At 48.1% G+C, this 24,362-nt stretch overlaps 1 protein-coding gene across 3 annotated transcripts in view; it reads right to left on the bottom strand.

The window, feature by feature from the left end:
- The window catches only part of PRICKLE2 (prickle planar cell polarity protein 2), a 155,951-nt gene that overhangs the window by 117,357 nt on the left and 14,232 nt on the right, over window positions 1–24,362 (bottom strand). Inside the window, exon 1 of one of the 3 annotated variants that reach the window (XM_025198998.1) lies at window positions 6,597–6,665. The exons of the other annotated variants lie outside the window; for them this stretch is intronic. Within the exon in view, the coding sequence (XP_025054783.1) occupies window positions 6,597–6,628 (32 nt within the window). The 5' untranslated portion in view covers window positions 6,629–6,665. Of the gene's footprint in view, window positions 1–6,596; window positions 6,666–24,362 lie in introns of those variants that run through there. 3 annotated transcript variants of the gene reach the window in all.

The raw sequence follows: 24,362 nt of genomic DNA, 5'->3' as shown, positions 1-24,362 counted from the left end.
TTTCATTTTCCTCTAGTCCATTCCAGAAAACCTTGAGCTGAGCCTGTGCCAGCTCCCACCCTTTGTATTTTCCACTGGGCCCCTTCCGAGCAGAAAGAAGCAGGTCCTTTCAGCCTTCCTCTGGACCTGCGGAGCAAGCGAGCCCGATTGTTGCAGGTCTCCATGTGTGGTCCGTCTTGAAGCACCATCTGTCTTGAGTTTAGCACAACAATGCTGCAGTCTAAGCAATTAAAACAGACTGCCTGGGTTAACTCCTAAATAAATGCATGGCTACGTCAATGATCGGGGGGCGGCGGGGGGACAGACAAACAGCCCGAGCGCTCGGCAGCGACACAACGTATTCTGCAACCAAAGGACGGGCTAACACGACTCCAATAGTCTGTGCATCTTGCCACCGTAACGTCTCAAACGTGGTCTGCACTCCCACGCCAGCGGCTCTGGCTCCTATACATGAGGGACAGATTAGGAGAGGGAGGTTTTATAAAAGCACATGTAGGGCCCGCAGGCGCTGACCGTTGCGGTGGCTCATTGGAGAGTCAAACGAAGGTCAAAACCTAACTCCGGCCTTGAAACGAGCTCAGGCCCTGACCTGATATAGCCTCAAGGCACTGGAGGACTCATGTCTGTGTGTACCTGCCGTATTCAACCACATTTGTTTGCCAGACGATGGGACGATTAAAAAAACCGCACAGAAGATGGAACTGTGCAATTGAGCCGTTTTGATAAGCCAGAGGTCCTTATAAAACACCTAACGGCTCGTGATGGCCAGGCACTCCCATTCCTCATTCACTTAGGCCACGTTACACACCATTTGCTTTAATGGCGCTGATTCCCGATGCATGCCATGGCAGGAGAACTCTACAAGGACCCACTGAAAACCCAAGGCGAACCCATTTCTTTTCCCCCCAGCCCATCGTGGGGCATAACAACGCCAAAGCCAGGAACCTGGCTATAAAACTGGTGGATAGAAACAAAGACGGCAACTCTTTTTCCATCAGCACAAGGGAGAGGGCAAGGGAGAGGGCTGCGCTGGCACTAGCAGAAGCAACCGGGGTGATGGAGCACAAAATACACCAACACAAGGAAGCCTCCGCACCCTTTTGGGAGGAGCAGCTCATCTTCGCACCCGTCTTGCCATCTGATGTGGTTTCCACCCAACCTGGAATAAACCCCACTGACCTCGCTTGGTTTCTCCTTGCACACACTGCTAGTCAAAAATAGAAAGGTCCCGTCCAGGTTTGGGAAATGATGTACAGAAAAGTATAAATAAGATTAAAGCAAGAAGAGGGCGCGTCAGGTTTCCTGAGCCACTGCTAAACAGATCAGAGGCTACCACGGGGCATTCGGTATCACGCAACGCTGGGAATCGTTTCCTTCTGCCAAACAAAGTGCCTCGCCCTCCTCCAAGTGAAGTGTCATCTGGAAATACGTGCCATGGTGTGCTAATGGGCTTTAAAAAAAGACCACACTGCAGTCAGAGAGCTGCAGGAATCCATATACCAGCTGGCTGCCTGGCTTCCTTTCCATATCTTCAACTCACCCTGTGCAACAAAGGTGTCAGTCAAACTCATGTAATACAGAAGGGCGATTATCCGTGCATGCACAGGCCCACAGCGGTCAACGCTGCCTCAACCTGCCGAACCGTGGACAAAGAAATCATAGAGAAGTGGGGCTGGAAGGGACCTCCAGAGGTCCCCTAGTCCTACCCCTGTCTGCGGCAGGATCACCTCAATCCTGTACAACCATCCTATACAATTGTCATGCCCTTCAAGAAACTCAACTCCTGGAGACATATTAGGGGTAGCATGAATAACCTGCATAAATAATTCCCATGCACTGTGAGAGATGAGATGCCATGAGCATGTAACAGGGAGGAAAAACTTGCCAAAACCTTCAGGGAACATAGAACCGATGATAGGAGAAATCCTAAAGTCTTTCCTCAAGCAAAACTTCAACTGGATTTGCTTTGGGGAGCTAAGGGATGGTGGAGCTAGAACCAAGCAAGGCCCGGTGGCTACAATGCCAAAGACACGACCGCAGTACCAAACATGGCATTGCCTTCTCCTTTGTTCCAAGAGACTCTTAAAATGCTGTGGCTCTTGAACTATTCAGCAGCCAGCTTCTGTAAATGGTCCTTCCAGAAAATGACCTGCCTCTAGGTTTTGGGGACCATTTGGGAACCATTTGGGATGCATGGGAGTCCTTGTCATTGTTCATGAACCTCCTGCTCCCCAAGGTTTAAAAGGGCTTTTAAACCCCATGATCCTACTTGCAGTTCATGCTCCAGAAGAGATGAGAGCTCCTCCTGCCACCACACTCATTGCAGCACATGGTTTGAATCTCATCCCAAAACAAGGGTACCTGCATGTGGGAGACAAGGGCTAGCTGCTGCAACCATCGACCTTCCCTCCTCAGAGCCCACAGGACATTTCAGGAGGAGAACTATTGCTCGATGCACAGGGCCACGATGCAGCCAACACCAGTGCTTCCTCCTTGAATTTGCAGGCAGGTTGCTGAAGGAAGTTTGATGGTCCAGGTCCCGACGGGTCTGCATTTCTCTCCTTGTTCTCGAAACAGAAGGTCAACGGGGGATTTTCAGAGTGATTTGTGGAAGACTGACACTGGCAGACCTGCCACCAGCCAAAAAGACCTTTCTGGCTGCCCACACCAATGCTCACGATGATGCCATCACCCCGCAATGCATCACAACTACCCAGGCAAAATGCCTTCCAGCGGGAAGATGCCGTCACGTCGAAAGACCCACATACAAGAAGGGGCACATGTGCACAAACACGGCTTCTCTAAACCGGTAACCCCATTCACAGCAGATTCACTATGTCTAGGGGAGAGGTACCATTACGGACAACAGGCCAGACTGGGATCCATGCATCCACACTCAATAGCACCTTAACTTCACCAATAGTTTCCTGGCTCCACTCAGTAGCATGGCAGAAGATGAGGGGTTTGGAGGAGGACGAAGGGTACCAGGTCTCAGTCTGGTGATCACCGGGGTCCTGATTCAGCTTCACTCAACTCAGTGGGACTTCATAGGGATCAGACAGGCCCATAGGCAGCATGTGCAGGGCCTAGAAGGGTCCTGCTCCTTGCTGAGGTGGTTGTAGCATCCCCATACATGACACTGAGCTTGCAAGCTGATTTTTCCAAGCACGTGTAAATCCACCAGGCTTATTCAAGGTGCGTTCCTTTTCAAAAGCAAGGGCCCTCTACCTGAAAAGGCAAGGAAAACCCCAGCATTGGCTCCAGCTGCAAACTGGAGCCGAGCCGCAGGACCAGCGGCCCCAGCGCGGTTCTCCTAGCAGGACTGATGGCACAGAAAGTACATTTATAATCAAGCTACAGCTGAGCAAACCGCACTGAGAATCGCAGCCAGCCAACCTCTGGTCACCCGTATCCAAGGCTCGGTGGAAACGGATTAGATAAACATCATATAAAGTATCCCAGGCCTGATTTCTGCGCAGTAATGTATCTGCTTGTATTTACCACCCACATACTATTTTATTAAGGCACAATCAGCCTCAAATGAGAACTGTTGCTATTGGTGAAGTTTATTTTAACATATGGTTGACTTGGCCTTAGAAAAACATGTAAAATACATTTTAACCTGCTATTCTGGCCTAATGGTTTTTATATATATAAGGCATAAAAAATTATATATATATATATATATATATACACACACACACACACACACACACGTTCCAAGCACAGGGAGAATGAAAAAAATATATATCAGTCATGGGGTTATTTGCTAAATGAGAAAATACTATGCTACCTTTGTATTAGTCCAAAAATATGAGCGCCGTTTTAATTGCCAATAGATGAAAGGTAATTTGTGGTTTCATAAATTCTGTTCACAGCATCATAATTCTTACGCAGTCACAGCTGTCAGAGGCAGACGTGGTACCGCTGGTTAGGGGGCTGCAAGCCAGAGAGAGCTCTCTCCTAAAAATCCCAAGAAATATAAAACGCTGAGAAATTATTCCAGTTTAGCAGAGGCCCCAGTCATGCCCTATGCCAGATTTTTCAAGATGCATGCGAGGTGAAGCCTGAATTGCAATGCAAACGCACCTCCGCTGACTTTGGTTGGACCAGCGGCACGCCTAACAGCGCGGGACCGAGCACTTTGGTTAGGCTCTCCCCAGGAGGATCTCTTTGCAGGATTAACATCCCTTGAGAAACGCCCTGCCAAGCGGTGGCATTTCCCCAGTCTCAATTGCATGATCTGCTCTGGAAGGTGACGTGTAGAAAACACCAGGTTGCCTTCCAAAGCTGGGGACAGCCTCGAGCACCTCCATCAGGAGCCTGTACTAGAGAAAACCCTACTTTCCAGTAGCTTTTCTGCAGCTCTTGACTTAACCTACCATGCATTCGTCTCAATTGTAGGAGGAATGAATAAAACCCTAGTGTTGCAGAACTGCAGGGTAAAAGCCACCTTACCCCTGCATGCCTAGGACTGCCCTGTTTGGACAGTGTGCTCCAAAGTGGCTCTAGCATTTATCACCATCATTTGGGTATCATTAAGGGAGTCCTCGTTTAGCCTTGTCAGCAATATCCCTGAAAGAGACCCCAGGAAGCAAGAGGAATGGCCAAGAACTTAAAACACTGGCTTGCAATTTGGGGCAGCTGCTTTCAGCTCCCACCCCGCTGCCTGCTTGGCCCTGAGCAAGTTGTCGTAACACAGGGATAGTATTCCTACGTGGAGAGGAAAACCAAGATGTGCACGGCCCATGCACCAGCCAGGTGGGACACGAGCGCCTGCCCCAGAACCGGCTCCAGGTATCATCAGAAAACTCCCCGAGGCAAGGGATTGATGAGGCATCATTTATCACGGCTGACACAGCGGTCTGGAAACGCTGCCTAAACGTTTCCTGCTTTTCAGGCAGACACGAAGCAAACTGGTCACGCGCCGCCCGGATGGGAAAGGCCCCTCTGCGTTATTTGATGGAACGGATTTTAAAATATTGACTTTGTTTCTTGAGCAACAACCCAGAAAATGACCCGCTCCTCTGTTTGTTTGAAATGGGAACGCGACGGATATTAAAGCCTTTCCTTCCAGTCTGAGGTTCCCGCGCAGGGCTGAAGGATCCACATTACGAGATGCATTTTCAACCGCAGTAAGCACATTCTCAAAACGCAATAAAATCATCAATCCCACGTGCAATTCTCCGGCCTCCTGCGAACCTTATCGAACCACGCGTGCGACCGATTGATACCACTTAGCCCTCCACCAGATGATTATAAGAAGAAAATAACCTGGGAAAGCCAAGAGAAAAAGGCTGCCCAATTTTGCAGGGTTCGGTTAAGGTGCCACTGGGACCAGCAGGAAGGACCAAGCTGGAAGGATGGGCCGGGAGGCCCCTGGAGAAGGCTGCTTTATGCAAGCGCTGCCAAGTTTCGTACCTTCGTCACCGACTGATTCGCATCCTGTTTGGATGTAGTCAGCAGGATACGTCTCTGCTGCTTGCAGATGCTATGGCCAAGCCTGTGCTTAACTTCAGGCCTACGAGCTGCTCCTCTGATGCCCACAGGGCTGTACACGTGCTTAAAACTATGTATACCTTCCGGGCTTCTTGCAGCTGCAGGTAGATGTGAGGCCAGGGATAAATCCTGCACGCTCTGAGCATGATAAGCCAGCCAAGCTGATAGCAACGTGCTCACAGCCGTGTCCACCGGCTCTCCCCGTGGTCATATTCAACCGCACTGCACCGGGAGAGGTGGGAAGACAGCCACTCCACGTTCTCTGTGGGCTATTTTGGGTTGGGGTCCCAGCACTGCAAAGGGCACTAGCTCCCCCCCACCGCCACGGACTTTCTGCCAAAGAACAGCCTTTCCATCCCTTCCCTTTTTCTCCCGTGGGAAGTGCTCGAGATGAACCCTACGCCGGCTCTGGGCTTCCCATCTGCGTGACCCGGCTGGATTTTGTTTTCTTATTCCTTTAAACCGAGGGAAAGAAGAGTTACGGCTTTTACATCCAGTGAATCAAACTCTTTATAATTAGGGCTGCCGGTTTCTATAGCAACGAGGATCCAACTCCGTTCTGCGCGATATAAAATAAGAATAGCAGCGCTACAGCTGTCGGTGTGGTCTGGGCTCTGCAAGGCGATGAAGAGATTCGCTAGCCGGGGTGGGGGACAGCTAGGCAGCACGTACACAGCGCACGTCCTGGATGAGGCATCAAGGTGCTGGCAGAGGGGTCTCGGATCTGGCAGCTCCCTGAAATCCCATAGCAAGAATTATCTTCTGTTCCCTCCAACTCCATCCTCCCCATCCTGCCTCCTTCACCTTCAGCATCTTTCTTTCTAGGCTCCCATCCAGACTTCTCCCTTTCAAGCAGCAGCTTAGCTTACACCCTCCCCTCCATCTAGCAAAGCAGCTCTCTTCTGCGATGATTTCACCTATAATCACCACCTGTAAAACACTGCGGACTATAAGCCACCAGGATTTTTATGGTGCTCTCTTATTCAAAGAACTTCATGTGGGTGGCAAAGAGAAAGAAAAGATCACACCTACCCTTACTGGAATTCAGCACCGAGGGTCTCATGCCTCTTTGGCAACACCACGTGAGTGATTCATACCTATATCTATGTTCTGCATTGAAGGCAGTCATTTCCTTGGGCCTGGCTTCCGTTGCAGATGTTACAGGTAAAAAAAAAAAAAAAAAAAAAAAAAAAACCCCCCTAAAAAATCGGTGTGGTATTCGTGTGTAATTTTAAAGGGAAAAAAAAAAAAAAAAAAAAAAAGAAAATCTCCCTATAAAAAAAAAAGAAAATCACACTGCATGAAAAAGCAACAGAATAATAGTGCTTACAGGCCAATGCAACACAGCACAGCTTTTCCCTGTATAAACTGGTAGCGTCACAGATGCAATGGGCCACGTGTGCAGAAAAAAGCCTGCTCCGTGCTAGTACCACTGCAGAGCTCGGTGCAGGGAAAAGGAGGGGAGAGACTTGACTTATGAAATGAGCCAAACCAGCAGCTCAGGTGCCAAGCTCATGTTCAACTCCCTTACAAGGAAGGCCAGGCAATGCATGCGTTCCTCAATGTCCGCGTGCAAAAGGATTCTTGCGCGTCACTGCCCGAGAAGGGTTTGCACAGTAGAGCTGGGCTTGTAAAGCTCTTCCCCTCCAGATGTCCCGCCGCATTTCTGCAGGTTGGAAAGGCATGGCTAGGTTTACAAAACATCGGTCCCTTTGGGACTATTCTTAAAAAAAACCCCAAGCGTTCTGGTTCTTTGCAGAAAGGACAGACCTCCATTTGCGCCAAAGATGAATTATTCTGAAAAATGCACTCTCCTTCCCTCTGCTCTTTCCCACACCCACCCACTGACTCTTCCTCTCACTCCGATAAGTAGCACAATCCAAGTCAGGTCGATAGTATTAGACACAATATCCACCAGGTTAGACCAGAAAGCTGATGGAGTGGTACAAGCGGTCATGCCAATCTACAGCTTGAGCTGCCAGCTGCCTGGTTTGACTTTGTATATAGAGCTCCATGTCAACGGACCAGCCCCTACATTCAACAGGTCCATTTGAGGAGGCTTGTGAGAAACTGAAGCCAAGGTTAAGGCAGCACATCAAGAAAGAGCGTGTGCATACATGACTCTCTGTGGTTTTTAAGTGAAAAAGCTCAGGGCAGGGGCCTGGCATTCATTAGGCCTGCATTATACCCAGCTCTGCCATTGGGTGACTTTGGGCAAGTCACTTTTCCTCCACGGGCCTCGGTTTCCCCACCGGTACGGTGCGCTAGCAATACCGATCTCCTTGGTAAAGCACTTTGCAGATCTAATGATGAAGAGCAACATATCAGCATCATTTTCCAAGTGCAGAGAACATCTGGAGAAAGAATGGAAATGTTCCAGCTGAAGTATCGATGTACAATTCCCTCTGCTTCATATAAACTAAACAGATTTGGGTTTTCTCTACGTTTTAGCAACTAATGACGGTTTTCATTTTAAAACTAACTCTAAATAAAGGAGGCCTTCCTGGGCACTCTTTGGGTAAAACTGGCAGGGCGGGGAACATGCAGTGCAATGCATTTAGAAAACTCACTTTGGAAATGCCTGGAGGTGATTCAAAAGATATCGACCCCGATTAAAGTGATTTTTCACAAGCGAGTTGTTCACGTACCAGGAAGGTAAAAAGGGGGTTTCTTTGTTTGCAGGCCAAACAATACCTTCCTGTTGCTACGACAGCTAAAAAAAACCCAACCCCAAATCTCATCGACAACCACCTAACGGAAGAGCAGATTTGTCCGCTGGAAGCAAGAGTGAATGGAGAGGACGTGGTCGCGAGCATTGCTTTCATCTCGCGAGGTTCTTCATTTGATGCGGGTTTGAGAAAATAAAACAAACGCAGCGCTGTTGCAAGCTGATAACTCGTCCTGCCCTTGTACACCCGAGCGTAAGTCAAGAAGAGCAGGAGGCGAAGATACGATTCGAACGGCTGAAATCAAGCTAATCATGTCACCTTGTAGCTACGCTAGGGAAAACGTCGCAGATGAACTAAACCCAAACGCCCTTCCGGTCACGACCGATGCTAATTCCAGGGAGATCTGATACAAAGGAGGGTTATGGGAGAATGTAATGCTGGAGAAAACTAGATAAAACGGCTAGATAAGAAAGTGTTCAGTTATACAACAAAAGAGGCTTCTCTTTAGAAAGGCCTGGACAATGCTTTTCAGGACTGACAGCAGCTAAGAAACGGAAAAGCCTCGTTCCTCAATGGTTTTAAAAAAAGATAAGAAAGAAGATCAGCTTGTTTCATAAATGGATCCCATGGGACAGCTGCTATATGCAACAGGGGAGGGGTAGCCATGGGGGGGCATAACCTTTGCACCCTAAATGCACAGGGAGTCTTCCACTGGTTTCAACGGACTTGGGATCAAGACGGACCGCCACGAGTCCTGACCCCAACACCCCTTGACTGCAACGTGGACAGCGCCGACACCCATCAACTATTAGGACACACGACCAAGTGGCTTTATCACTCACTTTATCTACCCTTTTTTTCCTCCCTTTGCACCATCCTTCAATGACTACTAGCTGCACAATACTAAAGCAGTGCCCAGATGAATAAATATCCTCTTTTCCTTAGCAACAGTGAGGAACAGCGCAGTCAGGCTTGCTTTTTTTTTTTTTTTTTAAAGAAACAAATCTCAACCTAACACAGATGATTTAAATGGCAATAAATATAGTACGTGGGTGTAATCAAAAATCACTGAGACGCAAACGGCACTTTTTAGAACAATCCAGGCTAAAGCATGAGCAGAGCTGCCAATGATCTGTGAAAAGGAGAGAGGGCAGGAGGTGGAGGGCCGGGGGAAAGTCAGCAAGGTGCTGGTAGGGTGGAACGAAACGCTACGCTTCTCTTAACCGAACCCGAATCCTTTCACGGCGGTGAGGGGCTGGCGATTCGTCTTCAGCGCTCGTTACCTTCTTCGGTTTCAGCAACATATTTCTCTGCCTACAAACTACAAAGGTCAAGTAGTCGAAATCTGTTAAATGCATAACCTTGGCGCACGGATTCTTTTCACAGGTCTACTCCTTTCGCAGTTCGTTTCAGAAGGCTGCGCTGCATTTTTCCATTTGGTGTTGGGAAAATGTTTTCTTTCACCTGGCTTAGCGCCCGATTCAACAGGGAAAGAAAGGGGGGGGGAGCACTCTTCCAGTTTCCAAGGGCTCCGCGCTGCAGAAGCCCGACACATTTTTGCTTTAATTGGGTGCTCTCGTCAGTCTTTTGTCAGGTGTTTGCATTGCTCTCTCTGCCCTCTTTTCCTCCTCTTGTCCTTTAGTGCATTACTTAACCCTGGGTTGTTCAAAGTCCACCTTTCCCCCACGTCAACGGCCAGAGCAAATTCCTTGCACGGCTTTTCTGGCTGCAAGCACCAAAAACCTTAGGTCTGCATCTTACCTCATTTGCACGCATTTTTACACTGGCGTCATCACAGCTGGAGCTCTCCCGGATTCCCACCAGCATAAGGGAATAGGATTTGGGTTGGAAACCTGGCCCCGGTTTTGCCCTCGACTTCAGCAAGGCCAGGATCTTGCTTCAGCTTTCCAAGGGCCTGATTCTGTTCACACTGGAATTGCTGCGAGTCTTTCTGCTACCTTCGCTGGGCATTGCATGGCACCCCAGCAGCTTTCCCAGCACTTCTCACCTTGCAATGCACAGGATCATCACCTTACACGATGCCTATCTGCAATCATATTAGGGGGCTTGAGGATTTCTGCATTTCTACCATTTACTGTTAACACCAAACTGGAACCCCTTTATCCACAACTATACAGCGCTAAACACCACTAATGCTCAAGCAAACCTGAAGAATGTGGATCAGCATATATATATATACACACACACACACACACACACACATAGGAGGTCCTTAAATAGTCCTTAACTGGAGGTCAGCTTGCAATTACCAACCAAAGCCCCAGCTCAGGCTACAATGGCTCCTCTCTTGCATTCTCCCTCATTCATCATACTCAGACTCTGCACAGGGGAAGAGATCTGGCCTGGGCTCAGTTCCCGGATAGGGCTAGAAGATTACCTAGATCCAGGCAGAGACTTTTGAAGAAGCAACCTGCTTCGAAGTTGGCAACGTAGCACGAAGAGGAGAGGTGGGGGAAAGAGATAAAAGAATCTTTAAATAGGTTTTCTGTTGCCTTTGATTACACCCTGCCCTTGCTGACAAACCAGCTTCGACGCAACCTTTTTTTTTTTAAACTGCTTGAGGATCTGAGAAACTGATGATCTTCCCCAATCTCACCCAGAAAACAAGCCCAACTGTGTTGCATTCGTCAGACCATGAGAGCGGCTTTAGGCACTTCGTGGCAGTCCATAGCCACGGACATCTGGTTATGTGCCAGATGTCAAGACAAAGACGCCCTCCGTCTTTTAAGCAATCGTGTGGTCAGCACATTGGTGTATTTTCTTTTCTTGTATTTCCTGCCTGCCACGTGTCAGGGAGGACAGGCGAGGCTCCTGGGAACGCTTGTGGGATGAGAGGATAAACCCCAACGGAGCAGATGACCAGAGCAGCTCACAGCACCCAGCCCTTCTGCTTCCCGTCCCTGGCCGGCTCACGGAGACAGCGATGTCTGCAGGGGACATGTGCTTCCTGCATGTATCCGGCGGCTTTTAGGGATAGAAAACGGTGTTGATTTTCTAATTGAAGCCAAGATCCCGGAGCGCAGCGGCCACAGCTGTGGAATCAAAGCGTGTCCAGCTCTTCTGGCTGACAGCGCCTGCAAGAAAACTTATCTGCTTGAAAACCGGCCTCCCCTCCTTCGCCTCCTTTTTAATTCTAATAAACCAAATTTACCGAGTGCTTTTATCAAAGTAACCGCGGGCTGCGAAACGCCTTGACAGGCGCTTTGATTAACTGAGGGCCCCTTCTCATCGCATCTGGAGCTCGGACGAGATCAACTGTGCGAACGTATCACAGGCCGCAGGGCTGCCCTATGCATATTTATGGTATGAGGCATTATACCGGCAGAGAATTGGCCTCTTTTCTGTTTATCGATAAGCAGTATGCCTTTAAATCCTCGGGCTTGCAGTAAAATAATTTCGAAGCCGCCAACTACAAAAAGATTTGATCCAAACTCTTCATCGCTCTCCAGTCCTGGTTCTCCTTGTAACGTATGCTCTCTACGTCTAATGCGCCCTGAAGCTAGGGATTAGGTAGGCATTTGATTACGCCTTTTATGTTTATTGCAATTCATTCCCAAACCTTTACCAACTTAATTAAATGCTACATTTCCACTGTCTGGTGCTGAACCGAGTGAGAATAGCCGAGAAAAATCAGTTCTCCAACAACATTTCCATTTCTAAAGCACCCTTTTGCGCGAGCTCCTCGGGGCAAGCACATAAAATCATGTTGAGCCGTCTTAAAGATGTATCAGTCAAAGCAATTATAATATTAAGCTTACAAAGAGCAGCCGACGGAGGAGATCGCTGCTGCAATTGCAGGAAAGAGGGGGAGGGGGGGAGAAAAAAAAATACGGTGTCTGCCAAAAAAACAGTCATCACAACTCTCTATCAATCAGCAATTTGTAAAAGCCAGAATGCCAGTCAAACTCATAAGCTACATATAGGTAAGAAAATACGAAAGATCACACTGAGCAAACGTCAGGGGTTTGCGCCTGGAAAACAAAGCGGCACAGAAACTCAGAGGTAAAGTTCAGTTCAGCCCCCGCCACGCTATCTTTAAGTACTGCGGTGCATAAGAGGATATAGATCCTCTCAAGATACTATTATATTCCCATTAAAGTTAATGGGAGTTAAGTGTGCACAGCGAGAAAAGATTTACTCGGAGTGGTAGGCAAGATTATGCTCATTATGGAAACCTCCGGGCTGCACAGGCAAAAGACAAAGATCTGAGCGAATACCCAGGGCACTCCCCATGTACATCGCCCCCAGACGTAACGCTCTCGAGGACCTGCTGGTGCCCATAAATTAAATGCGGCTTGTTTTAAGGGGGAGCATGAAGTGACTGCCTTGCACTGATGCTGCTGCAACACCGGCATTGGACTACGTTGAAAGGAGACGAGCCCGGTGCAGTATTTACGCCTCGGCGTGCCATCACTGCCGGAGGACAATACCAAAATGCCTCCCAAACTTGAGGAGGAGGGGATAGACTCAGACCCCGAGGGCCAAACAGGTTGGGTTCCAGGCTGGATGGGAAAAATCAGAAGGGCTGACATTAAAGTGGGGTCTGGGCACAGCTGAAAGTTGCTCTCAGGCAGCAGAGCAGGCTTCAGAGCTGCAGAAGTGAACCGCTTGCACTATTTTGAGCCGCTGTAGTATGGTACCCTATGTCATTCAAGCCTAAACTGCAGCCTGGCCATCATGGCACCTCTGCAGTCAAGGAAAAGCAAAATCACCACCTCGTTCTGTCCAGATGTGATTTAACTTCCAGCAGAGGAGACACCAGAAGCCAGGTAACCTCACAGTTCAGTTTGCAGACGTATCCTTTATAGATGTGCAGACACCACTTAAATCTACAGCCTGCTATTTGCCCAAGAGTCCATCTGCTACTTCACTACTGCCATATCCCTCTGCAAGGATGGGAAGGGAACAAGGCCAGCTTCCCTAGGAAGTTCCTTGCTCATTCACTGTCCTGCTGCCCTCCACCCAACACCCTCAGATGAACTGCACCCTTGCAAAGTGGGCATCATAAGACGAACTGCACCCTTGCAAAGTGGCTGGGGTGTAGGGAGAGCTGGAGGTTATGTGCAAGCCGTATGTTTGCCCTGTACATGTGTGTGGGAGGGGAAAAATCTCACCATTTGGCTACAAAAGTAAAAAATGGACCATTTGGACATCAGCTCTGCTCTGCCGCTGCAATGCCGGCGTTCGACTGCATTGCAATGGCATGCAAGGAGACGAGCCTGCAAACCTCAGGACGTCGGACAAAGCAAGGCTAAGCTTTCCCTAGAATGAATAAAGGCACCTACCTCCCAGGAAGGGCTATTTTCAACTTCCTAAACTACAGCCCAGTCCGGATGTGTCAGGCCATGCCATGCCATGCCAAAGAAGAACTCTCCAGAGCAGCAAACACTTTTGGAAATTATGGCGGGTTTCAGTTTTAAAGACTGGACTCCCCGATGGACAAACCTTTTTTACTCTATGTCATCAAACAAGGCATCATGGAGCTAAGACCCTGGGTGATGTGCTGGTCCTATTAAGACATTATCATTAAGATAATGATTATAATTATAATAATAATTAAAATTACCATTTTCAGACCCCCTTGCTGTCCGGGCCCTCCTGGTTCATCCATGCCTGTGTCCGGCCCTGGCAGCAATCATTAAGGGATGGGGAGCAAGGGGAAATGGGGGTCCTGGGAGCTAGCTGTGACGGAGGGGAGGGTGACCCCAGGAGATTTCCACAGGGATTTTTAGGAGGGCCAGGTGGTAGCCTGAACGCAGGGTAAAGACTGTGCCAGTTGTGTTTTATGGCACACGCTTGTCAAAGCATTGAATCGCTCTTTTCTTTTTTATACCAGGTATTCTTCTTTGTAATACACCCGTTTGTTTTCATGATACTTTAGCAAAGCGCCTGTGGTAAATCGTGATTAATAACCTGGGCATAACCATTCAGCAGAGTAGGGGGCCCATAGGCTCATACAGACCCAAGGCGTATCTCCGAGAGCGCCCCACCACCTGAGGGTTTGGTCTAGACCCACGCAGCTGTCTGGGTCTCTCGGCGCTACCTGAGCTCCAGCATCATTCTGAAAGCATCCTAGATAGATCAGCCTAACATAAAATACTTGCAGTTTACTGCAAAAATACCTCTTGCAAAGGGCTGGGCCACACATAAAATAGAAACAGAAATGAAGGGCTGGAAGGGACCTCGAAAGATTGAGTCCAACCCCCTGCTCTGGGCAGGAATACTGCCAAGATCAAACGATCCCAGCAAGGTGTCTGTCCACTCTCCTCTTGAAGACTTCCAGGGTTAGGGACTGCACCCCGTCCTTGCAAAGTCTAGTCCAGATGCTGGTCACCCTTACCGGAAAGACAATCTTCCTTGCATCCAACCTGAAACCATCCTCCAACAGTTTATGGCCATTGCTCCTTGTCCTCCCTGGGGCACCCTAATGACCAGTTTTTCTCCCAGCTCCTGATATTCACCCCTTACATATGGCAAACACATCCCCCCTGAGTCTTTTCTTCCCACAGGCTGAACAGTCCCAAATCCCTTAGTCTTTCCTCATAAGGTTTGTCCTCCAAGCCCTCAATCGCTCTTGTGGCCCTTCTCTGGACCCTTGCGAGATTCTCCACGTCTTTTGTGAAGTGCGTCTCCCAGAGCTGGACACAGCTGGGGTCTCACCAGCGCCGAGTAGAGAGGAAGTATCACTTCCTTAGCCCTGCTCATGATGCATCGGCTAGTGCATCCCAGTATGCAATTAGCTCTGTTGACTACAGGGGCAGAGGAAAAGGATCCAAGATAGATACCAAAATAGAGGCAGCACCAAGATGACTGTGTGACATTTCCTTAACCCCTTTACTGCTGTCATCCCTTGGGACACAAGTACTGGGATGATGAGCATGGTATGAGGTGCTTTCTCCCTCCTGCAAAGTATGCTCAGCAGCACACAAGAGGTTAATACTGTGAGGTTTGAAGCAGCCTTCGTAACTACTTGCGTGGGGGTCCTTTAGCGACTGCAGCTACAGAACGATCTCGCAGGGAGGTCCATATGCTAACACAACAACACATTTTAACTGAGTATTTTATGCAGTTTCACGTCTATTGACCTTGGCAAAGGTGAGCTGTTTGGCTAGAAGGTCTCGAGAACAATGCCCAGCTGCCTAATTAGCAGAGTCTTTCTAATGATGTGTTGACAAATAGGCATAAATGGGAAAAGCTCCTGTGAAACTATTATAACCCCTAACTTCTCCATGGGGCAGGATCCACCCTCATTTGGCCAAGTGCAGGGTCTCAAGCAGCTAACACAGTGGCGGGGAGCAGGCAGCAAATCTTCCTAGGGAAGGGGCATCTAATGTGGAGCTAAATATCTAAAAATGCAAAGAATAAAAATATCAAAAAATGCTCTCTCTCTCTCTCACACACACACCTTTGCTCAGTTTTCATATTTTGGTATTTCTCCTACCTACAGCTTCCATAAAATAATATTATCTCTCCCCTACCAAGTGGTAGCAGGTGTCAGTCCCTTAAGAGTCCACTTTCTCATTGAAAGAGAAATTAGTGACATGGGCCAGGTACAGACATTACACATAAATCAGTATAAGTGATCAGAAACTAGTCTATACCCATAACCAAACAGAAGTTCAGCATGCAGACTAGTTTAAAAATGGCGAGACCCGATCTAAAATAGACCTGGATTGATGTGGTATCAGACTTAAGTGATTTATGTTAGTCCAGTCTATCAAACTCCTGTACCAGATCATGGAGTTTGGGCATATTCTTAGAGTAACTTGATTTACCCTATATAATAGCAAACCTAGAACAGGGGTGGTTGCAAACAGCAAACATGCAGTTGCCTCTGCTGGGGATCTCTGCCACATAAACAGGTGGTTAGCTTCTGAGATGGTTACACGGTGCCCTCAGGACTGACTCCAGCTAAAATGGTTCAGGCAGGTAGTTTTGCCATGCAACGTGTTTGCAAACACCAATACAATCGTTTCTTTGAAGGCTCAACAGCGTTTATACCGAGCTGAGCAGAAGGACGACGTATAACAGTGACACCTGGTGCCAGATTTCAGAGCAATACTTGCACCCGGAATGGGATCCATTAGCAATGCAAGAAATACCAAATCTAGTGAATTGAAAATATTTTGGATATTTTTCATTCCAACTGTTTTCAAATGTCAAGTATCCAGTATTGAAACGTGTGTCATAGAAAACACTTATCAATGCTAACTCTTCATCTGCCTCCACTAAATATCAGCAAAAAGGGAATGAACTGCTAAGCTTTTTTTTTGCACTTCTATATACCAACTGCTGCAGTTTTCTGATTTCTGGTCGTGATAGTGAATTCCTCATAGTGAACCTCTGCTAACTCGACTCAAGAAGGAAAAACTAATCTTTGGTCACATACTAAACTGCTCTCTGTTATCTCAGCTATGTAAAATGAGGAACTAGGAACTACCAGATCGGATCAAATCACATAGGCTGGGTATCACACCTCTGCCAGGAACCAGCTCTGCAAGATACAGTGAATGCTGTGCACAACCCCATAGTAGATCATAAGGCCTCACGCTAGCAAAGCATGTAAGCGCATCTGTAACTGGTTATGTAAGCATCCTTTTTAAATACATTGGGCAACTCGTATCCCCAATTCTGCATGCACATAATATTTCTCTGCCATCAGTACCTTATAAAATAACCTGCCTATAAATAAAGTTTCTTCCAACGTTATCAGCCAGAAGATGGTTTAAGCTCTACCACCTGAAGGCTTAGTTCCTCTCCAGACTCCCGAGGCTTTTGCAGCGTGTCACTAATATAAGTCTGGATGACTCTGATCCCATATATAATTCCAGGTGATCTTTAACAGCAATGTCTGATACACTGCAATCCTTCCAACGTCTCCCTGTTTTGCTGATCCACGTATACCTTCGGTAACAAAACCCACACTGCACTGGATTTTACTTAAACATGTTAGCTTGGTCTACATGTGCCATTACTATAGTTACCAAATTCATGTTTAATGCAACAATTTTGATGCTGCCTGCCTGTTGTTGGAGCAAAGGTTTTAGAGACTGCTCTGACTAAGCACAATTTGAGCAGGAGATGCTGGGGGGAGGAGGAAATTTTAAAATCCATCCATGAATCCAAAAGGAATTCAAATTTGGGGAGGCATTTCATGGCTCTTGTGTAGAGTATATTGTCCCCAGCATAGTACAGAAAATCCAGCTGCACCGAGTATCTTAATATTGAAGTAAAAACAGTTTAAATTGTAAATTGAATGCAGGCTCGGCAATTTCACCATTATAAAACCACTTGATGAACAAGCGTCAAACAATATCTCTTCTCCTTCGCTACGTAAGATGAAGCATAGAAACCCTTAATGCACACTAAAGGAGAGCAATGAGAAACTCCAGTTGTGTCAGCGCAGATGTTACATAGGCAATATTCGGTCCCTCGTCCTGGACCCTTTTAGTTCTCCACTTTTTTGGCCACTCTTCAGACCCTCGGATATGTCTGGTCTGAAACTCTATTCCCCGGCCCCTTGCTGGGCTGCTGGACCCATATGGTCCTGGTCTTCCCTCACTCCTGTCTGGGCCTCTGCACCCACATGGTCCTTCCCAACTGGTTTTCTGTTGGGATGTGTTCCCCTAGCCTTCCCCCTCCACGGGTAACCCACAAGGCAGTGGGAGCTGAGGCTTTCCACCACCCCATCCTCGCCTTTCCCTGGAGTGGCCCACGCATGGCATTTCCTGGAGGCTGCCCAGCAGCAGTTTTAGGTCTTAACCAGGACGGGTCTTCAGGCCCACCTGATCTTACTTGTCCCTCCCTAGGCTCCCCTTAGATGTCTTGTATCCCTCCTGGGCTGCTAAGCCCCCTTGCCCTTGCTCCATTTCCCATCTGAGCCCTTCTCAGGGCTCTGGACCCCCCACCCTGGCTCCCCCAGGAGCCTCCTCCATCCCCTTGGATCCTACCCAAACCTCCAGACGTCACTCTCCTTGCTGGCATTCAGGAGCAGCAACCTCCCTCTTGGGTGATGTTCCTTCACTGGCTCCCTGCTCTCAGGGTCTGGGCTCATACCCTGTCTAAACCCAGCCCTCTTCCAATTAGCTGACTCCCTTGATGAGGACTAGCCTCACCTGCTAGCCCCCTGGGCCAGCTGATTGCAATTAGTCCTGACCCCCAACTGCCAGTGGCTGCCTGACCTCTTCAAGTCAAGTGCCTTGCCACATGCAAAACTAAATTTGTCTCTGTCTGGCCATAGCTCTTAGTTGCCTCTAGGCAACCTTGCACTTGGATGTGCTGTAGTGTGTCCACAGCCCTACCCACCGGAGGCAAGAGTCTCCTTCCAGGCTGCCCCTGCAATGCTGATAAGTCCTCCATAATCAATCAGGACATACATTTTTGGCCCTCAAAACCTGCCTTAAATCCCAAAGCATGATAAAACAGGCTGAGGACCGACTGACAAAACAAGTTCCCAAACCACCTGCAGTAATGGCCATGAAAGTATATATTACACATACATGCACTCTGCATATTTTCTGCAAAACAAGACTGAAGTAAGGTTTTTCTTTTTTTCTGTTACATGGATATTAAACAGTAAAAAAACCAGCTATGCGTTATATGGTGCCCTCTGCTGTATACCGACATAAATGCTCCTTTGTTTAAAATGAAGAATGAATTAAAAAAAAGGTTTTAATATTTATAACTTTACTTTGGATACAATGTTTATTAATATAATGTTTCAGCAATTCAAATGCTGTGTGCAAAACTAAATGCCTGAAGATTTCTTTAAAAGATTCACAACTCAACCTCTACAAGTCTGAACAGTCTTTGCAAAAAGTAAATACAGCCTGCACTGGAAGCGCATGATGTGCAGTTTGGAAATGTTTTATTTATATCTCTGAAAATGGCAAAGGAAAATCAGAGCAAACAATGTCGCTTTATTATCGAGGCATTTATCAGATAGACTGCGCACTTCAATGAATTTCACATCTATTTCCATCTATTCTACAAGCTAACTCCATCATGTAAAAATGGGGAATCATTTTTCTTCTCTGAGAACAGCGCTATTCCTGGTAGTGGGAATAATAGTAATGGTTATAATAATCCAAATTCAAATGCATCCTATATAGAACTTCTACAGTTTATAATAAATTATGCATTTGAAGCAAAATATTAAAAAATCTGATGTGCTCTGCACAAACTGCTCTTAAGAATATTAAGTTTTATTGTTCATATTTCTTCTCTTCTCAAATCTGACATTTAAAGGCAATGTGGTTCCAACATACTGTCTTTATGGTCCAGAATGCAGATTTAATACGGCAGGAACGCAGCTTTGTGATAAATGTTACAATTAGTTCCACATGTGAGCGGAGAAAGTTATTCCGTATCTTTGCATTGTTCCTATCGGATTGCCTGTTCTTTAATTGTCATGTAATTTTAAGTAAGAGCTTGACTCTTCTATCGTTACGGGTTTTGCAGCAGCGAGGATTAAATAATCAGTACAACTCAGAGAGCAGGGCTGTTTGGATTGAAGTCTAGCAGGATCTAGGATTCAATCTCGGCGGTCCCTTGTCTGCGGGCTGAAAAAACAAAGTCCGGCTGCTCCGTTTGGAAAACGTTCTTCCTTCCCTTTGCGATGGCCTAGTCTTACAGACGAGTCCATGCCAGTGTGGGTTGAGGTAGCAGCATCCCAGCAGGAGCTCAGGGCAAGCTACAAAACTTGCTGAGGACCCTGGGTCCATCACCAAGGGATGCTGGGTTGCCGTGGCTACGCTGATCGTGGTACTCAAGATACCTGGTTTAAGGCTAGGTCAGGGATGGGCACATGTGCTGCACTCGCTCCTTTGACTGTCACGTCCACAGACTCTATAACAAATTCCCTGGCGCAGAACATGAGGCTACCAGAAATGCAAAGCTAATTAACCACCAGCCACATCTAACTTGGTGAGGATCCACATCATCCCCTCAAAGACCCATGCCTGCCTTTCCAGCCATGATGCCAGACATCCCTACCAAGCTGTTCCCAAAGGGACAGACTTGAAGCTGGCCGTGCCAGCTCTGGGGGAGCATGCATAACTAGCTGGGACCTCAAGAAGTCTGACACTGGTTTTAGGGTCCAGGGTGACTATGCCACATCCCAGGATGCATGCCAGACCCGGTAGGCCCAAAGCACAACAACGACTTCACCCAGCAGTGGACTACATGGGCCTACTTTCAATAAAACAGGATGGGACTGACCAGCTTGTAACAATCGCTCTGCTGAAATGCAAGTTTTTGCTGCAAATAGGAAACATCCATTTCCTGCCATCCTCGTGTTCATCTTGGCAGCGACAAGCCACTCGGGCTAGCCCGGCAAAACAGAATTGCAACGCCAGCTGCCCATGCAACTCTTAAAAACGTCTGGTCCAGCCATTCCCTGTGCGCTGATGAGACACGAGGAGCTGGCCTGATATTTGCACGACTTCATCTTGATGCAACAGGGACAGAGTACGGAGTATAGCAAACCCTGGTTCAATCCCATCAAATTCTCAGCCCTGATTAGCTTGTGCACGCTTCTCTTCCCACATACACCCTCTACGCAGCAGCCCGCATGCTGCGCTACCAGCAGTCAAGCCTTCCCTACAGTGGCCAAGTGCAGGCTGATGGGTGGTTGTACAATAAAGCAGATGGCAGGCAAAGACAATGACCTGCCAGCTTGCCACTGAGGCAAGATAATATAGACTCAAAATGCAAACTCCTAGCAGCAGGGATCCCTTCTGTATTGTTCGTGTAACGAGGTCCTGGTCCATGATAGCAAATACATGGGTCTAAAGCAGTTTGGGGGAAGGGGAGGGCAATGCTCCTCATATTTCTGCAGCCCATGCAAGTGTCGTACTAATCCTGAATGGGAGCCTCTGTCCTCCCAGCTAAATCCTGCGTCGGAGAAAGTCGCCTCTCCTCTTCTCCACGACGTTCATAACTAGAGTGGGCCTCAAGTGCTCCTCTCAAACAGCGGCTGCTTCGCTGCCAGAATTGCCTGCCATCTACTCAGTGTCTCCTGCCTCTTGCTCCCGCTGGCACCCCTGCTTTGCAACGAGTCCTGATGATTATTCACCGAAAGCCCAGCTCCTGGCACAATGCTCGCGAGATGCTTTCCTGCAAGCAGCCGTACCCCAGAGAAGACGGACCACTTCCCCCTTGCACCCCTGGTAAGCGTGTCCCAGATACAGCTGATCAAAGTGCTGTGTGCTTTTACTTCTTAAGGAAACCTTTCATCAACAATTAAATATATCCTGAAGAGTTCCCCTCCTGCTCTTTTGATCCATTCTTGTCCTAAATCCCCCACTGGTCTTGAAAAGTAAACAGGAAGACTCTGACTATATCTTTCCAAAATACCAGCAGAAACACCGCATTCTCCTGGTTATCAGTTGACCCTTTCTTTCCTCAAAAGGGAGCATTAAACCAACAAAAAACCGCAACCCCTCGCTTAACTTGCATGTAGGGTTGACTTTTAACTGGACCCCCAACAAATCCCATGGCAATGTCCAAGTGTCAGTCGTCCCTCACAAAAACAATGAGCACATGGGTGTAGAGTATTATTGTATTTGGAGAAAATGGTGTATTGTCCTAAAACTGACCCTGCAAAAATGGGGTCAACTTATGCTTGAATCAATACAGCAGCAATCAACTCTAACACACTGAAATCAGCTGTTAGAGAGCAAAGGCAAATGAACTGGTTGGGCAGAGGTGATATCTTTCATTAGACCAACTAAATAGTTGCATAAAACTTGTTGGAGAGCAAGCATGCATTCCCCTTTGTGTGTGAGCTCACACAAGGCAAAAGGCAACTACCAAACTTTCTTTTCTTTGAAAGGATCCTCCTGAAACACCTTTCTGGCCCCCACCCCAACTCACTGCATCTTGGCTTTCCTATCAGGAAGGCTGCACGATGTCCCAGGACGTGCGAGGGAACACCACGCCAGAGGTGTTCGCAACCTGACGGACACGGCCGCTGTTCTCAGCCCCTCCAGGGTTACGGTGCGCACCAAGTATTTGTCAAACTGGCTGTTCCATTTGCAAAGTAAATAGTTAAAATAAAAGAGACAGGAACCCGACAAGTTGCATTCGGAAGGTTTCCTATGGTTACCGCTACCATGGAAATCATTTTCATCAGTACGGTCTCAGAAATAGCTGGCTCTTAGACTAAGGAACATACTTCTACCGGGGTTTAAAAAAAAAAAAGAGGGTTTGCAAGAAGACATGGGAAGGAAAGGAGAAAAATGCTTTCAGTGAGGTTCTGGCCTATACAAGGGGTTTAGCTGGTAGTCTAGCTGCACTCAGGGAAGCCCCTTGCATGGCGGGGATTCAAGCCAAACTGATCCCAAGTCACTCGGGCAGGTTCCTAATGGGGAAAGCAGGCTGAACAGATGCAAGTGAAGACTGCACCCATGCAGACCGGCTCTCTACTACGGAGGCTGCACTAAGCCCAGCTCTGCAAGGGCCCAAAACCCTCAGCACAGAGAAGCCCTTGGAAAAGACTGAGCCCTGTCAGTGCTATGGGACACTGGCAGCCCTGAAGTAATCAGAGGCAGCTCCAATTAGCTGAATTCATTCCTGTGGGTGAGCTGATGCCAGAAAACCAGCCTCTTGCACAAGCACTGGCCACAGAGAGGCTGCAACTGCAAGTCCTTTAGCCCATTAATCTCACTCCCAAATTGCCAAGCACTTTTCCCCCTCGCTCTTATGAGCTCCAGGGGGTTAGTGTCAAGAAAGGGGAAGAGGAAAGGAGTTGCAGGAGAGGGATCTTCAGCTAAATGCTCACAGCTGAGTTGGGCAGAAGCTGAAAAGTGCCTTAGGGTGCATGGCAAACATCCCGGTCGGATGGAGGGTTACCCCTTCTTAATGGCAGAGCAAAGAGCCACCGCAGCAACCGAAATCCCTTGCAGACAGAGGGACTCAGATCTGCCTATAGACTCCCTGCATAGGGATTTCAGTAATTATATTTATATAGTTCCCTTATCGCCAAAAGCAGCCATCACGTCTTTTATCGCTGCTGCGGCAGCATCTTTGCGCAAAAGCAACTGATACTGGGTGAAATATTTGCCACGATGACTGAGTACAAAGCACCTCCCCCATCTGAGGAATAACAGGAGTAATATGTAGCTGGGGAAGTGTTAAGCTGTGGAGTCAGATCACTGCAGGGCGTGCGGGCCACACACAGGGAGAGAATTAGCCTGGGTCTTTCTATTTAACACAGGAGTGCACTATATTAGCTCCTCATCTTATACTTCTCCTAAGGCCCCATCTCCCCAATGATGTTTGAATAGCTCTCTTCTGCTGGCCAGATTTCCAGAGGCTTCAGCTCTCCATGGCCTCGGGGTGCGTCCTTAAATGTGGCGCTGAGAATCCTCCACTCTTTTTGAATACGGCTCGCGTAAGCTGTTCTCGGTACTTAGCTGATGCCAGCCGCGGCAGCAATCCCTCGATATGAGAATGACAGCCTTCCAGTAAATGGGGAAGTCATAAGTGTAGATGACTGAGGAATCGTAGAAAACGAGGGTCGGGAGGGAGCTCAGGAGGTCACATCTAGTCCAACCCCCTGCTCAAAGCAGGACCAGACCCAACTCCATCATCCCAGCCAAGGGTCTTAAAAACCTCCAAGGATGGAGAGTCCTCCACCTCTCTGGGTAACCGGTTCCAGTGTTTTATTACACTCCTAATGAAAACATTTTCCTAATATCTAACCTAAACTTCCCTTGCTACAACTTGAGCCCATTGCTCCTTGTCCGGTCATCTGCCCCCACTGAGAACAGCCCAGCTCCATCCTCTTTGCAGCCCCCCTGCAGGGAGGTGAAGGCTGCTATTCAATCCCCCTCGGTCTTCTCTTCTGCCAACTACATCAACCCAATTCCCTCAGCCTCTCCTCACCAGTCATGCCCCCCAGCTCCCCAACCATTTTGCTGCCCTCCACTAGAGTCTCTCCAATGTGTCCTCATCCTTTCTGTAGTGGGAGGCCCACAGCTGGACACAGCACTCCAGATGTGGCTTCACCAGTGCAGAATAGAGGGGAAGAATCACTGCCTTCGATCTGCTGGCAACGCTCCTACCGATGCAGCCCAGGATGCCGGTAGCCTTGTTGGCAACAAGGGCACGCTGCTGGCTCCTATTCAACTTACTGTCCACTGTCAGGAGGCCGGGTGCAGCCCTTTGCTG

Source organism: Alligator sinensis, unplaced genomic scaffold, assembly GCF_000455745.1.
Source record: "Alligator sinensis unplaced genomic scaffold, ASM45574v1 scaffold469_1, whole genome shotgun sequence".
NCBI classification, from domain to species: domain Eukaryota; kingdom Metazoa; phylum Chordata; order Crocodylia; family Alligatoridae; genus Alligator; species Alligator sinensis.
The sequence above is the reverse complement of the archived record's forward strand: the minus strand, read 5'-3'. Positions and strand labels throughout refer to the sequence as shown.